Here is a 15143-nt window from a genome sequence, read left to right on the forward strand (position 1 = left end):
GGACATTTAAATCACAGTTATCAGCTGGTTAAGTGGGGGTTTAACAGTTCTGCTCCCCCCTAGAGTTTAGCCTTAGAGGTACAGAGCTCGCCCCTCCTCCAACGGGAATGAGATGGCTTTGCCCTTGGCCCCCAACTTCCTCTGGTAACAAGATACCTTCTTCCTCTCCCCCAGCAGCACCTCACCTGCCACAGTGGGGCCTCTTAGGGACTCCTACAGGACTACTACCTTCCCTATCTCCTTTACAACCCCCTTAGTCTCCACTACTTCTCAGAGGCCTCTGAACAAGGAGGCACATTCCTAAGAGCTCATTCCACAGGGGCTCTCTTTGGGGGTCTTTCCAGTAGGATCTGAAGTCCCCACTCTTCCCTTTCTCTTCAGATGACTCTGATAAAGTCTTCCTGACCCTTCTTTGGGTCCTTGGATCAGCCTTCCCAAAAGCCTTCCCTCCTCCAAGTCCCCCTTGACAAAACCTGAGATGGACTCAGGTAGAGGGACCTGACCTACCAACCTCATTCCCTGCCTGCCTCGGTCTCCCTGTTCAACTGAATAGGACAGCTTTCATCCTCAGGATCTCAGGGATTACCCTAGGCAGATCCAAGCTTTTCTCTTCTAGAAAACCCCATCCCTGCCCCCAAACCATGGCCCTGACTACACAGATGCTGTCTGTGAAGGGGAAGGGAGCATCCTGGCTGGACAATTGTCCCTTCACTTGGGGCTGGGCACGGCGAAGGCGCGGAGGGGGGAAGAGAGAGCTCTGCACCTTTAAGATAGTGTTTTTAAAGTTAGTTAATTAATTAATTAATTAATTCTGGTTAATTACCTTTGTCGAGCAGCCACTCATCTACTACTCGACCAAGCCGGTAGGGGATTCTCTGTCTAGCAATCGCCAGGCGCTCGTTATCAAAGTTTCCTTGGAAAAGTTTAGAAAGACAGTAGGTTTCTCAGGCAGCGAAGTCCAAAGGAGTTAGAAAAGTAGTTATGCATTTCTCAGGAGACCCAGAGTAAGCAGCAACATCCAACAGAAAGAGGAAGGGAGGCAGGAAGAGAAATGCTGGGTCCCTCTTCTCCCGGGGGGGGGGGGTCCCTCCCTAGGCTCCCATCCAGAGCCAGCCCCACCCTTGGAGGCAGGAGCAACCCAGAGAAGAAGGGAAAAGAAGAAAAAGAAAGGGACGTGTAAAGAAAAAGGCAGCCGGAAGGTCAAAGATCAGAAGTTAGACGGATTTATCTGGTCAAGCTATTGAGGTTGAGGCCCGCTTCCTTCACCATCCCAAAATGGGGTGGTGGGGCAGGGGCGGGGCATTTAGCAGGTTTAAGTTGGGGGGACTGGAGGCATGGGCCCAGCTGGTTACTGTGTTTAGAGGGTGGTTTAGAAGTGGAAGGGATGGGTTAAGCGAGGTTTATGCGGCATTTAAGGGGGTCACCCAGCACAAGCATTTGACAGTGAGATTTAAACCACTCATCGAAGCCATCGATCTCCCTTTACCTTCTGTGATCAGCTCTCACGCACCCCTCATTTCCCACTTCCCTCTACACCTCCAGCCTCACAGCCACCTTCTACCTGAATTCCTGCTCCCTCGGCTTGACCCCATTGCTGCTCTCCCTATAACATGCTTCTGCCCCCTCACCCTGGCCCTTACTCTCTCTGTACCTGGCAGCCACTGCAGGTGACCTCATGGCTGGTGCCTGCTGTGTATGGGAGCTGGAGCCTCCCCCAGCCCCCTTTCTATCCATAGCTGTCCCCCTCCTCCCCTGCAAGCATCTCCAGCCCTCCCTGGCTGCCTACTCTGTCCTGGCCTTCACCTAGTTCTTCCCCATTTCAAGACATCCACCATTCTCTGTTCAGAGCCGGGTTCTACACCTTCCAGCCCTTAGGACACTCATATTTAAGTTGTAGACATATCATTCATCGTGTGTGTGTGTGTGTGTGTGTGTGTGTGCGTGCTTGCTTGCCCTGACAGGGAGAATGTACATCTGCCCCATTGGAGGGAGGCCAAACATATCAAAATTCTAACCAAGACCTGCTTATGGAGCATTTCCATGCCATGCCATTCTAGCACTTTCCTCAGATGTTTACATGGGAGTCTCACAGCATGGCTAGGACTCAGGTACAATCTTCACAGTTCAGAGATGGGATCTGAGCTGCAGAGAGGCTAATGATTTGACCCTGCTTGTCAGTCAGAGATCCAGGATTAAAGGCCAGGTGCTGACTGGGTGCTGGCCCAGGTGCTGACTGGGAACCCATGGTGTGTCTTCGTGCTCTCCATAAGACAGGATGAGGGTCCACTCTCTGAGCCTGCTGGCAGCCACTGCTGCCCTGGCCTGCTGGGGTCACTCAGAATCTACCCTGGCAGTGCATACCTGCAGCAACCAGGCCCTGAGGTTACCCAGGTATGCAAGTAAGGCATACCAGGCAGCCCTCCCCCTGGGTCCCTGGAAAAGCTAAGGCAGCAGAACCCCTTCCAACCAGGCCTCTGGCCCACTGGACTCCAAAGGGTGAAGCTCTGGACATAAGTCTTGGCTTGACACTTGATGCCTTCATGTCCCCAAGTCCAGGCCTGTCCAACACAGGCCACTGTTATCACAGCGTCCTGTGCCCCAGTACAGTCGTGACCACAAAGCCCTGACTGTCAAAGTCTGTTGAGGGGCGGGGGGAGACTCCATGTAGGAGGGCTGGCATGTCCAAGTGACTGTACATGCCCAGGACATTGGTATAGACTAGCATTGCTCTGTAGAGCTGTTTTCTCAAGTGTCTGCCTGTCCTTATGAATTTTTGCAGTCATCTGCATGTCAGCTCGGACTCAGCCTTGTATTTAGTAGGGGGCTGTGAGGACTGATGCCCCAAAATGTCTGGGTGCAAGCCTGCATGACCAGGAGTCAGAGGCCTGGACTGACTTCTTTGTTCCAGTATGGACAAGCTCTGGGGGTTTGCGCACTATCCTGCCCATACCCCTTTCCATCAGCATGAGCCAGCCTCTGCTGGCACCCAGCGATCACTCTGGCTGGGAGCAATGAGGTCACAGATGCTCACTCTGCTCCTCAGTTAGGTCCTGTGAGTGACTGCAGGGCTGCCCAGCTGGTATCTCAGCATCTCTGCGTCCCTGCAGTTCTCCCGCAGTGCTTCTACCTCCCTCCCTCAGTCCCCCGAGCCTGGCCAGGCTCTCCTCCGCTCACTCACTTGCTCACTTGCTCAGCTCTGTCCACCTCTTCTCTCCCTGGCTAAGTCTGTGTGTCAGCATCTCCGTAGCCCCCGTCTTTGCATATGTCTGACTATTTCCAGAATCTCTGCACCACTCCTCCTCTGGTTCTCTCTCACCCTGAGGTTCTCTTGCTATCTTACAGGGTCTCTGACTCCTCCTTCTTTCATGTCCTCATCCCCATTCCTCCTCTGTGCTCCTCAGACCTTGGTTTGTCCTTGACCACCAGAGCTGTCACCCTGTCAGGCTAGATCTGCTTGCATTCCTCAGGCAGCCTATGTCCTATGCACCTCTGTGTCCCCAGGGCCAAGCAAAGGCCCTACTACCTACTGGGTTGTCCATGAAGGTTGTGGAATGCACTTGACTTTCCTTTTCATTCTTCTTGTCATTCATCTCTCCCTCTCACCATGTCCCTTACTCCCTGAGATATTGTGGTCCCTTTTCTCTGGGGCTCCATGGCTACTTCTCTTCATTTTTCTACAGCTCATACCATTGTTCCTTGACTTGCTCTTCTGAAAGACCTTGGTTCTTTCCCTGGTTCTGTTTTGAGGAACAGCTCTCCCCTGGGTTTCTGCATCTGCCTCTGTCCTGTCCCTCCATTCTGAACTCATCCTATCCTCTCCCTACTTCTACCCTCCCCCCTCTTCTCCCCCATCCTCAAATTGGATCCTGGCCCTGCACCCTCCTCCACCAGATGACATACTCCCACCACCATGACCTCACCCATCTGGACTTTTAGCCACGCCCCACCCTGGTGCCGCTTCTGCAAGCCTGGCCTTTTCTGTAGCCACGCTCCTCCTACCGTCAGAGGCTTTCACTTAGCCACGCCCCAGAGCACGCAGCGCTCCTATCAGAGGCCGCCAGCCTCCTGTCCCGCCCCGTCCCGCTCCGCCCCACCTCGCCCAGCGCCACAACCCGGCCTGCTCTGCGGGTCTGTGCTCCGCCTACCTGCTGGGTACCGCTCGTTGACCGGCCAGCTGTCCACCTGCAGGGTGGCGTTGCCGCCACTTCGAGTGAAGCGCACCACGTGGTATTTGCCGTCACTGACGATGGCATTGGGCTCATCGATGGTAATGTCATCCGTGCCCACGTTAAAAATCACCCCCACAGTGCCCTGGTCCTGGGGACAGGGAGGTAGAGGTCAGCGACAGGGAGGGAGCCAATTGCTCACCCCTTGTAGAACTTCCACCTGTAGCCACCATCGGCCTGACTCCGCAGCATTTTAGTTTTATAACGTTACTTTACAGCTCTCAACCACCCAAGGAGGTAGGCAGGACTGTCCCCCAGCCCCCATGTACAGGCATGAGAATAAAGCAAGGCTCGGAGGTGCACGGCAGCCACTGTGAAGTGCACAGCCAGGACCCAGAGCCTCTTCTGCTAATCACCCCTGGGATGACCTTTGGGATCATCCAAAACATTCATGAATATTTTGCTGAGCACCTACACTGCGTAAGGGTCAACTGAGCCCAGAAGGGGACACTGGGTACCCAGTCTGAGTCTCGTGATGTAGAGGCCCACCTAAAGTGTGACCAACAGAGAAGTCCACAGAAGCCTCAGGACAGCCTGATCCCCCATCCCAGCCTCCAGCTTCCAACCTCCCTCCACTGCCCTATGTTAGGCCTCTCCCAAGGCCTCCCAGGCCTGATCTGAGGTCAGCCTCTCCACAGTCATGAGATGGGGGTGGGACTATGCCAGCTTTACTCAGAAACGGGGAGAATGCGGATGTTGGGAATGGGATGGGATGGGGGCTGGGGAAGGACAGGCAGAAAATAGGTAAGGACTGAAGTTTGCAGAAGGGGAGCAAAGAGCCTCAGCAACTTTGGGACCCAAGGCCCATCAGGGACCCTGCAGAGGCCACCTGCTATCGAAGCCAGAAGGAGATCTACCAGTGGTGCTAGAGTGAGAGGAAGAGCTTTACTAAGACCCAAGAAGTCCCAGGCCCTGTGGACGCAGCATGCACCTTTTCTAGTCATCCCCACAGTAACCCTGAGGAGGCTCAAAGCACCCTGCTTCATCCAGGAGGAAACTGGTGGCCAGGGAGGTTAAGTAACATCTGAAAACCTCACAGTTCACAAGAGGGTTTGAACCCCAGCTGGCCTGACTCCAAGACAGTTCTCTTGCCCCCTTGCCCACCACTTAAAAAGCTGGGGGCAAGGGTGTCCTGAGAAGGTAGAAGCCATCCTACCTTCAAGTCCAAAGTCATCTCACAAAGCCAGTGAAAGACCCACTGAGTCCTAATCCTAAGCCCCTATTCCATTCTCCTGACCCTCCCAGTCACCATTGTGAACACAGCCACTGAGCTAGTCAGCCCTTCTCCCACACAAGACAGGCCTGAGGACCCCTCAGGTCCCTAGATTACTCACAGGGACCAGCTTAGCACAGAAGCACACTTTATTCCCAGAGTCTTTCCCAAAGACTCCCAGTCCAGCCTGGGCAAGAGGAACCATTTGGTCGTCACCTCCCACGTCTAGCAGAGCTGAAAGGTCAGGACCCAGTGACAGGAGCTGGGGTGTTTCAGAGAGAGGTGAGAAGCAGGGTGTGCAGCTGTGGTTCCCTTGGAGACCCATTCCCTATCCCTTCTCCAATTGTGGGGTCCAGATCTCCCCCTCCTAGAACACAGACAAGCCACACACACCTGTATGCTCATGTGCACACACACACACACAGTCATACACCCCCAGATGCAGTAAAGCAAGGAAACTGAGGCCAGCCTTGCCTAACAAAGAGTATTAGCAAGCCCCACCCATGCGCCACCCACAGACTGACAACATCCCCAGGAAGACGGGCTCATCATCGTCTGCTCTCCACCCTGACAAGGGAACAGTCGAGCCTCCTTGTTACTATTGTTAGTAATAATGTCGCCCAGAATAGTGACAGCCCCTTGGATGCCTTTCTCCCCACGAGGCTCTGCCCGGGCCGTGAGTATGCGAGGGTGCGTGCGGTCTGGGAGCTGGAAGGCAGGACACCTGGGTTTCCAAGGAAGCAGCCAAGCCTGGAGCTGTGCGCTCCGGGGGAGAGGCAGCTCTCCAGAGCCGCTCCCAACGTGAAGTCAGTTGTCACTTCTGTTAAAGTCATTAATTCCTAATTCCCCAATTACCTCATTAGGCGGCGGTGGGGAGAACGCGGCCGCTCCTACAGCAAATAATTATGGGAGTCAAAATTAATTTGGCAAAGTGGAGCGATGCTTTATTAGAAACGTCAAATTGCTTTTCTCTTATTTTGCTGCCGCCTCCCCACTCTCTGAGAGCTGCTAATGACGCTGTGGTGAGAGCTGATGTGTCACCGGCGGGGGGGGGTAGGGTTGGGGGCTGCCCTCAAGGGGCTTTAGCCTGTCTGATGCCCAACTGTCCCCTCAGAGCTGGCCTGTCTGGTGGCCCCTGCCCTTGCCAGGCTCCCCACCCTCACATCAGGCCTCCCCTCGTCCCTGCTCCTTCCAGCCCTGCACCAGCGGAGGACTGAGGGAAGGGGAGAGGACACCCTGCTCCCAGCCATAAGCCCAGCCCTTTCTCCTCAGCACTGGGAAGAAGCACTGTCCCCTGCACTAGCCGGCCTGAGACACACTGCACGCACACACACGCACACGCACACACGTGCACACACGCACACACACAGATGGCCAAACAAGGCTGATCAGGACCCTGAGTGCTCTTACCGGCCAGGCAGTATACTTAGTGCATTACACACATGATCTCATTTAAGTCACCTGCCTGGCATCCCTTTGCCCAGTTGCTGTGTCCCCATATCCAGGGAAACTGAGGCTCAGAAAGCTGCAGTGACTTGCACAGAAATATAGCAAGAAAGGAACAGAGTTGAGATTCAAACCTAGACCATCCACTCCAAAGCCATGCTCAGCCTCACAGGACAATGAAAAGTAATGGCAGCCCTTGCTCATGGAGAAGGACTCAGGGAAACATGGTCACACCCAGCCACACAGACAGGTGACTGAAACCACAGCATATATACCTTTCTTGGGGAAATATAAACGCAGAGCTATGTACTATACCAGAGACCATCAGATCCAGTGTCTCTCTTGGTCACCCACACTTACAGCTGTCTTTCCTTACACATAACCATCATGCACCCAGAGCCACACAGCCATCCACAGTTGTACTGTGTCTCACACAGCTGCCACTTAGTCAGAGACACTGTCTGCTCATAGGACTGGAACTTCCAAGCCTCTTCCCCAGGCCTGACCCAATGTCTCACTCACTCTTCTTTCCTCTGTGTCCCCTACCTACTGGATACCACCCATCAGCTGCTTCTGCCCACAGGCCTCTCCCCTTTCCTTCTTCCATCTCATCCTGGTGTTTAAGGAAGGGTGCAGACCTGGGAACTAAGAAGCCCCATCCTCAAACAACCTTCTCCCCTGACTTCCTCTCCCCTCCCTCCTCAAAGCCTAGGCTCTCCACCCAGACCTGGCAGGCTCACAGCTCAGAAGCCTGGCCAGGACAAGCATGTGGGATGCAGGTGGAAGTGAGGCAGAAAGGGGTCCCAAGGTGGCAAAGGAGACTGAAGTCAGAGGCCCAGGACTTGTCTATGGGGAGGGAATGGGGAAAGAAGATAAGACCAGAAATGAAATGGGACAAGGCCAGAATTACAGGTAAGGGTGTGGGGCAGAGACAAAGCAAAGGACCAGGAAGGAAGAGGGGCCACCCTCTCCTGAGTTAGGCAGGACAAAAAAAATGGAAGGCAAGGAGGTGAGGCTTGGTGGAAGGCCCAAGAAGCACTGGCCAGGGACAGAAGACAAGAAGCAGAGGGGCTGTGAGTGGCTCAGTCCATAGGGGAGGGGGCAGAGAAAGGCAGAACTGGGTGGGATGAGAAATCAGAGCAGGGGTATAAGGCTGAGCCAAGAGGTCGTGACTTGAGCTTGGCTAGTGAGTCTGTAGGGGAGGCCTACTAAAGGGGCTCCTGGGAGGGCAAAGGTCACAGAAACAGAGGTCAAGGTAAAACAGATGCATGGGCAGGATTTGAAGGCAAAGCAGAGAAGCAAGGGTGGCTGCTGTGGGGCCAAGAGGTCTAAAGGAGGGGGCAGGAATAAGTGCAGGACACATAGTCAAGGAGGCCCTTGACTATGTTCAAGAAGGCTGGAAGATAGAGATGGGTGGCTCTGTTAGTCTTAGTGAATGACTGGGAGGGGTACAAAGTCTCAGAAGCAGAACTTTTGTGTGGAGTGGCAGTGACTGGGGTTGAACTCAGAGCTTCACACTTGAAAAACAGGTACTGTATGGCTTAAGCCACCCTCCCATCCATTTTGCTCTGGTTATTCTGGAGATGGGGGTCTCAGGAACTATTTGCCAGGGCTGCCCTTGAACCTCGATCCTCCTGATCTCAGCCTCACAAGTAGCTAGGATGACAGGCATGAGCCACCAGTGCTCAGCCCAGAAGCAGAACTTCTTAATGGATGCTCCAAGGATGAGGAAGGAGGCTCTGAGGGCTCCCCAGGAGGGACAGATGTGATGTGCTGATCCTACAACAATAAAGTACTAAGCAGGTTTGCAGGCAGGAAGGTGGAGTTGGAGGGCTGAGCCTGGGGTCCTTACAATGTGCAGCTGCAGGTAGTCTCCAAGGCCAGAGGCGCTGTCCACCCGCACCAGCACAGCACTCCGCTGGTGAGTGCTGAAGCCCACAGCCAGTCGGTCCATCCTCGTGCTGGGCCGGTCATTGGGAGGCCATGTGTAGGTGATGAGCGCTCCCCCCTTCCCAAAGATGTATGTGGTCCCAGCTGCAGAGAGAAGGAAAGGAGAAAGGAAGAGATAGCGTCAGGAGGGTGAGCTCAGTGTGTCCTCGGGTTGATGGCCAGAGCATGGGGACACCAAGTTTAGGGCGTGGGGTTTCAGCTGTGATGCCCACAGTGGCTGCCAGCCCCACAACCTTAGGGAACAGCTAGCAGGCGAGTACCCGGATGAGAGCCTGTACACACGCACAGACAGATGTAGCTACCTCATCAATAATTCTAGCTTTAATTACAGCAAAACAGAGAGGTAACAGAGAGAGTGACACAGAGAGTGCGTGCTCAGAAAGAGGCTTCCAGGAGACCAGAGGACAAGAGCGCCCTGGGCAGGAAGGACCTAGAGGCCTGCTTCTGACTAGCTCAACTTTTCCTGAGGCTGACAGAGATGACAGATTCAAGGCGTGTGCTTCTTTGGGACCAGAACTGAACAGCACCAAGGCAAATAAGGAGCCCCAGGCGATGGCGGGAAGATGAGCAGGGCTGTGGGTAGCTCTGACTCATGGCCCATCTCGGGCACACCGCCAACGTCTGCCCCCCACAGTCCTCTCCCACCCCCCTGAGAATCCTCCTGGTTCATCCAGGACTCCCTGCTTCTACCCTCAGGCAGGGGTGCCTGGGTCCCAAAGCAGGGAGTCTGGAGCCCTGCCCAGAAAGGAGGAGACAGACATGGGGGGGGGTGGACCTTGACAGCCAGAGCAGGGAGGAGGCACAAAGACAGATGGACAGAGAAGGGCAGAGAGGGATGTAGGTGAGGGAAGAAAGAGAGTGGGTGTCCAACATGCAAGCTCCCTCTCCTAGCCCTCCCCCACCCCACCCTCTCTCCCCTTCTCCCTCTCCTCTTGCCATCCGGCTGCTGGGGGCGGGTGTGAGGTCCCTAACGATCTCAGCCCCAAAATAAACCCCATTAGTTGCCATGTTCCCTCCTGCGGCTGACTGAGCTCCCTGGGGGTGGGGTTGGGGGGAGAGCTGGTCACCCAGTTTCCGGGAAGGGAGTCTTGTCTGGGAGACCTGAAGGACTAAGACTCTAGGGGCTGAAGGGAAAGGAACATTCTTGCATTCTTTAGGACATAAATGGAGCAGATGAGATTCATAAAAAGCTTAATTAAATAATTAGCCACTAACGACTGATCTCAAAGTACTTCTTGGGGGGAGAGGGGTTCAAGGGAAGTCTTAGCCATAAAAAAAGAGAGAACTAGATTGGGCCTGAGGGCAACAGCCTAGAGCAGACTTGGTCAAAAGAATGATCTTGGGGGTGGGAAGCAGGAACCTGGGTCTCTCACCTCAGGTACGCAGGAATCTCTTGTAGTTTGAGCAATCAGGTGGAAAGGAATTGTCCCAGGGAGCTCCTAGGACCCCAGAGGACAGGGGGACTCCTGAGAGGGCCTTGGAGGGAGGCACTCTTCACCAGTGTGTGGGGGTGCTGAGGTGAAGGGAAGGCTGCTGCCTGGGCCCCAAAGAGGTAGTGAGCAGGGCTGGGAGTTATCACTGGGGAAGCATGAATTCTCCCGCTGTCCCTCAGGACACCTGCCACATTGTCTTCCATCTCCCTAAACAAGGCCAGAGTGAGAAGTGACCCCAAGAGGCAGGGCAGAGGGGAAGAACCACCTGGATAGCTAATGACTGACATCAAAGTACCCCCAACAGACACAGGGAGCTCAACTCTGCCCCCTCCAGACCCTGGTATCCTATCTGCCTGATGTCCCTGGAGGCACAGTGGTGAGGGTCTCACCCTCAGGATGGGCCCCAAGGTTAGGATAGAGAGCTGGCTGTAGCCCAGGTACACAGCCAGTCCCACTCCACCTCCTGCAGGTCACAGGCCTAGAAAGGACAAGGTCTGGAGGCCAGAGCCTAGCCTGCTAGGCCTCAGCCAAGTACAGTCTCTCCACTCCCGACACTGCAGCACTCCGGAAAATCGGCTGTTTCCATGGCAACTGTAATACCCAGGGTCCTCCCTCCCCGCTCCGTTCACAAGCTGCATGTCCAATTTGGGGGCTGGATAGGGCCAGGGGGAGCTGAGATGCTGACCTTCCTATACACACACACACAAACACCCCCCCACACACCAGAAACTGCAGCCTCTTCACCCCTGGGTTCCCGGGCCTCCAAGGGAGAAGTGTTTTAGGTTTCTTGGTCACCTCACAGCAGGGAAAGAAACCCCATCCACCTGGCATCTGCCCCCAAACCTCCCAGGTCGAAAGAAAAGGAGGCTTTTCCTTCTCGCTCTCCCACTAGATCCCAGACAGCACAACACCATGGACAGACAGAGCCCTGCCTGAATCCAGAGCACGGGAGGAGCAGGCAGGCCTGGTGCCATCAGGCAGTGGGGCGGGAGGGATGACAGATGCATGCCCACCGTCCAAGCCCCAGGCCTCCCCAGTGAGGCACACCTAGACCCCTCACCCACGCACAGGCGGCGACGCACCCAGCTGCACACAAAGCCCCGGCGCGGAAAGGCAGACCCCCGGCAGGACACGCAGCACTGGGGAAACATGGCGGTAAGTGCACAAAGGCAGGCCATCGCGGGCGGCCAAGGGCAGGGGCCCGCAAGGTGCGGATGGGCGCACGCGTCCCCGCCCCCACGGCCCCCCGCCCCCAGCTTCCCCCACTCGGCGGCCAGGCCTCCCCCGGGATTTATTACCCAGCTGCTCTCACACTGCAGCCAGTTTATTACGCTGGGCGGGCCTGTTAAAGCCTAAGGGCGTTTATTACACTGTGGGGGACCGGGGCGGAGAGACACTTCTTGGGCAGAAGAGGTGAAGGATGAATGGTTTATTGGGCTGGGGCGGCAGTAATTACCCAGGGGAGACATTTCTCTCCCCGGCTCCTCGGCTCCCGCCGGCGGACGCAGAGGGCTTGGCTTGGGAGGAGGTCGCGGGGAGGAGGCGGAGCCTCCGCCAGGCCCCGCCCCTGCTCCGGCCGCGCCTCCTGCTGCTCACTCGCCCCAGCGAGCTGTCCTCTGCCCTGCCCCAGGCCCCCCCAGAGAAGACTCGGAGTCCAGGACGCCGCCCCGCGTCCAGAACCTTTGACAGCCTTCAGAAAGGCCTCTGGAGGAAGAGGGGCCTAAGGCAAGGCCCCAAATGTTGCCCAAGGGTGGTGTAGACCAAATGTTCTTGACCTCCCCAGGAAATCACTAGCAAGCTGAATAGTACATTACATTTCCCGGAGTAGTACACCCCGAAGGCCCAACGCCAGAGAATTTCTGGCCAGACACAGGATGCCAGAGGCCCAGGGTTTGCACCTTCTGCCCACTGCCAACATAGTCTCCTCAATGCCTGTGAGACCCAGAAATTCACTGATCCGGTAAACCACTGAGAAAGATCAAGAATCTTCCACAGCCCCACACACCTGCACTCTAGAAAAAAAACCCCAACCAACCATTAGTAATGGTTAGCTAATCCACACTCACAACATAATCATTTCAGGAGAAGACTCCATGTAAAGACCACCAGTGCAGTGAAGCCCCCAAGCAAAAACATGTGCAGAACTGTCCACCTCTGTCCCTGCAGGCTCAGAAGCCATGACAAAAGCCCTCTGGGAGATCTAGAATTGTGAGAGCATAAAGCTCCTGTACAATCTAGAAAAGCCTCAGTCCTAGGTGTTTTAGCAAACAGCAGATCCTGTGTAACAATCTCCACAACCCAGAGTGGGAGTGCTGCATAGGCCCAGGTCCCTGAGCTCGGCGTGCTTGATCTAGAATTCCAGAACATGTCCTCTCAACTCTTAACCCCATGCTTGGCCATAAACCATCCTGTCTGAAATCCCAGTTAACACACCCACATCCAGGATCAAAATATATGCTGGCTCCTTTATAAACTGGAGTGATGAATCCAGAAGCCCTGAAGCTACTGGCTCACAGCTGAGCTGGGATTGAGTCCTCTCTTGAGGAGACCAGAAATGAAGACTGGGGGCTGACAGTGCCTCAAGAACTCTGAATTCAGAACTTGGGGTGAGGGAGAGGTCAAGGGCCAGGAATGTGTCACCTCCTTAGTCCATTTTTTAGGACCCAGGTGTGTTGATCCCGCCATGCCCCAGAGTGACATCAGGTGCAGAAGTGTCAATGGTGTCTGGAAGGTGGGTGGGGGCATTATGTAACAAGAGGGATGGGAGGGAAATGGGGAAACAATGAGGAGAAGGAAGGAAGGCAAGCAAAAACTCAGGGAGACTCCAAGAAGGGAAGTGGAGAAGCCAGTGGAGAAAGAAGACAGTGTCCTCACACTAGGGAGAACCTCTGGGGCAAGAAGAAACCTGCCCTGGTCTCCAGCTTATTTGGGGTACCAAGAGAAGCCAGCATGCCTATAATCCTGACTACCTGGGAGGCAGAGATCAGGAGGATCCAGGTTTGAAGCCAGCCTGGGCAAACAGTTCCCGAAAATACCCAACACAAAAAAGGGCTGGTGGAGTGACTCAAGTAGTAGAGTACCTGCCTAGCAAGTATGAAGCCCTGAGTTCAAACCCCAGTACTGCCAAAAGAGAGAGAGAGAGGCCAGTTCTCACCTGCCCCCATGGTTAAGGTGAGCAGAACAGGTGGGGTTCAATCATGCCTGGCGGCCTCCCTCTCTTCTATCTTTCCTTGGGCCCTTCATTCCTCTTACCTCCTCTCCTTTCCAGACTCTCCCACCTACCTCCAGCCACTTTCATCACTGGCCCACAGCTCCCTCCAGCTCCCCCACTACTTCTGCAGGGTCCTAAGTAGTCACTGGCTGGCCCTCTTTCTCCTCCACCCAGCAAGACGGCAGCCATCTCTGAGGCAATCCAATGCCAACATTCCATAGGTCCCCCCCACCCCCACCAAAGCTCTGGCTGCCTCTGTCCCTGCTGCATCAGAAACTATGACAAAAACCTTCTGGAAGATCCTGCACAATTCAGGAAAGCTTTGGTCCCTCTGTCCAGCACCTGCTTCTTGTCTGAACCATGGGCAGTCCAGCTCCTGGGCCCTACTCCTTCTAGTCTGTCTGGCATCCCTAGGCCAGCCAACTCTCCTGTCTTCCTCTTTCCCATCTTCTCCTCTTCCCCTCACCAAACTCTTCTCCAATGTACCTGGCTCCCTGTTCCTGTCTCACTCCTTCATGTCTTGCCTTGTTGGTTTCTCTGGGTACCTTTAGGAGCAACAATGGGCCTTCCTTTTCTGAAAATGAAGGGAGCAGGGAGTTGGGGGGTAAATATGGCCAAAGAGATCCTAGCAGGGAGAGGGAGTTAAGATCAGAAGCAAGGTGTGGGATCACAAAGAAGATTAAGGAGACCACGGCAAGGGGGAGCCCAGCTAAAACAGATTATATGAGGGAAATATGCTGTGGAAGAGAGAATAAGGGGCTGCTCCTGGGGAACTGAATGAAAAAAAAAGGCATAAAAATGAGAGAAGATGAGGCAGGAGAAAAGGGAAGAAAACCAGAAAAGCAGAAAGACAGGAGGAGGTGGTATGGGGCACAAGGATCAGGAGGCCAGGATGTACAGGTAGAGCAAAATACTAGGAAAGCAGAAACAAGTACACAAACCGGAGGCATGGATGGGAAGTGATAAAGGTACAGGCAAAGATGATGGAGGGACACAAATGAGAAGTGTGCCTAAGAACACAGCATAATGAAACCAACCGAACACTGGTTGGAGGAGGAGGGGGGTGGTGATGGAAATATAATGGAGGGGTAAACTTGTTCACAGTGCACTGTATGCACGTATGGAACAATCACACAAAAGCCCTTCATATTACTAATGTATGATAATTCAAAAAATAAAATTAAAATAAATTTTTTTAAATAAGAGAGGACAGACAAAAATGAGATGCGATGAGGGTCCAGGGGTGGGAAGGACAGAAATGTTAGGCCACTCTGGAACAGAGTGAAAACTGATGAAGGCACAGTGATGAGAGGTGATGGAAGTCAAGATCAAAGTTGGTGGGAACATGGAGGAATCAGAGAGTCCAAACGGGAGGTGACAAGGGTACAGAGGTGGAAAGTGAGACTGGAGGGCACAGAGACGGAAGAGATGGAAAGCCACGAATGGGAGGTGATGAGAGTACAGGGATGGGATGGGATGGGATGGGGGTACAGAATTGGGAGGTGAAGGAGGGCTGAGGAGGCAAAAGGCGATGGGAGGCAATGGAGGAGACAAATGGTACCATAGGAGGTGAGAGGGGGACAGAGATGGAGGTGAGGTGGACAAGAGGGAAGGAAGTGATGAGGAAACTAAAATGGGAGGTGATGGGGTCTCTGGGATGGGAG

The 15143-nt window shown here is 54.4% G+C and overlaps 1 protein-coding gene across 32 annotated transcripts in view; it reads right to left on the reverse strand.

Annotated features, from left to right (window-relative positions):
- Positions 1-15143, reverse strand: part of Nrxn2 (neurexin 2) — a 105651-nt gene that overhangs the window by 18136 nt on the left and 72372 nt on the right. For 20 of the 32 annotated variants that reach the window (XM_074048761.1, XM_074048712.1, XM_074048703.1 and 17 more), the window contains 3 exons: positions 8738-8919; positions 4146-4317; positions 824-913 (listed from right to left, as the gene is read on the reverse strand). In XM_074048761.1, the coding sequence (XP_073904862.1) occupies positions 824-913; positions 4146-4317; positions 8738-8919 (444 nt within the window). The remainder of the gene's footprint in view (positions 1-823; positions 914-4145; positions 4318-8737; positions 8920-15143) is intronic. The other 12 variants (XM_074048760.1, XM_074048865.1, XM_074048858.1 and 9 more) reach the window with 1 other exon arrangement.

The sequence above is a fragment of the Castor canadensis genome, chromosome 1, assembly GCF_047511655.1.
Source record: "Castor canadensis chromosome 1, mCasCan1.hap1v2, whole genome shotgun sequence".
Taxonomy (NCBI): Eukaryota; Metazoa; Chordata; class Mammalia; order Rodentia; family Castoridae; genus Castor; species Castor canadensis.